Raw genomic sequence first — 940 nt, forward strand, 5'->3', positions numbered from 1 at the left:
TATTATGCAATAATTATTGCATAATAATATGTTTGGAAACTGTTGATCTGAAACTGTTGAATTGAAACTGTTTATCTTTATTTTTTTTCTTATTACACAAAATATGGGCATCTATTACCGTGTTAAATTACAATTAAATATCCAAGCTTAAAATTATAATAAAACTAATAATAATTATTTTTCATAAATCTCGTTTTATAATATGTTTTTAGAATCATATGTAGTACCTGCTGGAACAATCTTGTATATGTTTTTCTACAAAGTCAACAGAGACCCGAATTTTTGGCCAAATCCGGATGTATTTGATCCAGATAGATTTTTGCCCGAGAAGATCCGAAATCGTCACCCTTACTCGTATTTACCGTTTAGCGCTGGACCACGTAACTGCATTGGTATGCTATAGCTTCTTTATACTTTGTTATATATAAACTGATTGTGATATATTATATATTATAGGTCAACGATATGCAATGCTGGAAATAAAGGCGATGATAGCCTCTCTGATACACGATTTCTATTTGGAGCCTGTTGACTATTTAAAAGATCTTTCATTGCGAGCGGATATAATACTTCGTGTCGCTCCGCCATTTCGTGTAAAATTTGTTCCTATTCATAAAATTAATAAGAGTCTTTGAATCAAATATTGATTTAATAATTAAGTAGGAAGTAGGAATTAAGATATTTAACATTGTTAAAATAAAAGATGTATGCATATTATTACACCCAATAAAATATAAATTTGTTTGAATTGTTAAAATGTGTTTAATCATTTAATATATAATACTAACTTGTAAAACGTAACAAGATAATATAATGCAAAAAGATTATTGTGGAAAAAGTTATGCTGTTTATGTCCTGTATTAAATATACACACTGTGGGATATGATTATATGTTAATATTGTATCAAACTAAAAATACATATAATAATGCCTATGATAC

General features: G+C 27.7%; 1 protein-coding gene across 1 annotated transcript; it reads left to right on the top strand.

Annotated features, from left to right (window-relative positions):
* Nucleotides 1-187: 187 nt before the first annotated feature.
* Nucleotides 188-683, top strand: LOC105461655 (cytochrome P450 4C1-like). Its single transcript, XM_011708165.1, has 2 exons — nt 188-392; nt 457-683. The coding sequence occupies exons 1-2, from the start codon at nt 203-205 to the stop codon at nt 633-635; spliced, it is 369 nt and encodes a 122-aa protein (XP_011706467.1). The 5' UTR covers nt 188-202; the 3' UTR covers nt 636-683.
* The last annotated feature ends 257 nt before the right edge of the window (nt 684-940 follow it).

This window comes from Wasmannia auropunctata, unplaced genomic scaffold (assembly GCF_000956235.1).
Source record: "Wasmannia auropunctata unplaced genomic scaffold, wasmannia.A_1.0 LD281623.1, whole genome shotgun sequence".
NCBI lineage: Eukaryota > Metazoa > Arthropoda > Insecta > Hymenoptera > Formicidae > Wasmannia > Wasmannia auropunctata.

What these genes read in the sequence shown, in the direction of transcription:
- LOC105461655 (XM_011708165.1), top strand. Translation starts at nt 203, where the DNA reads ATGTTTTTAGAATCATATGTAGTACCTGCTGGAACAATCTTGTATATG. An exon ending in TGGACCACGTAACTGCATTG is followed by an intron (nt 393 to 456) that starts GTATGCTATAGC and finishes TATATATTATAG; the next exon opens with GTCAACGATATGCAATGCTG.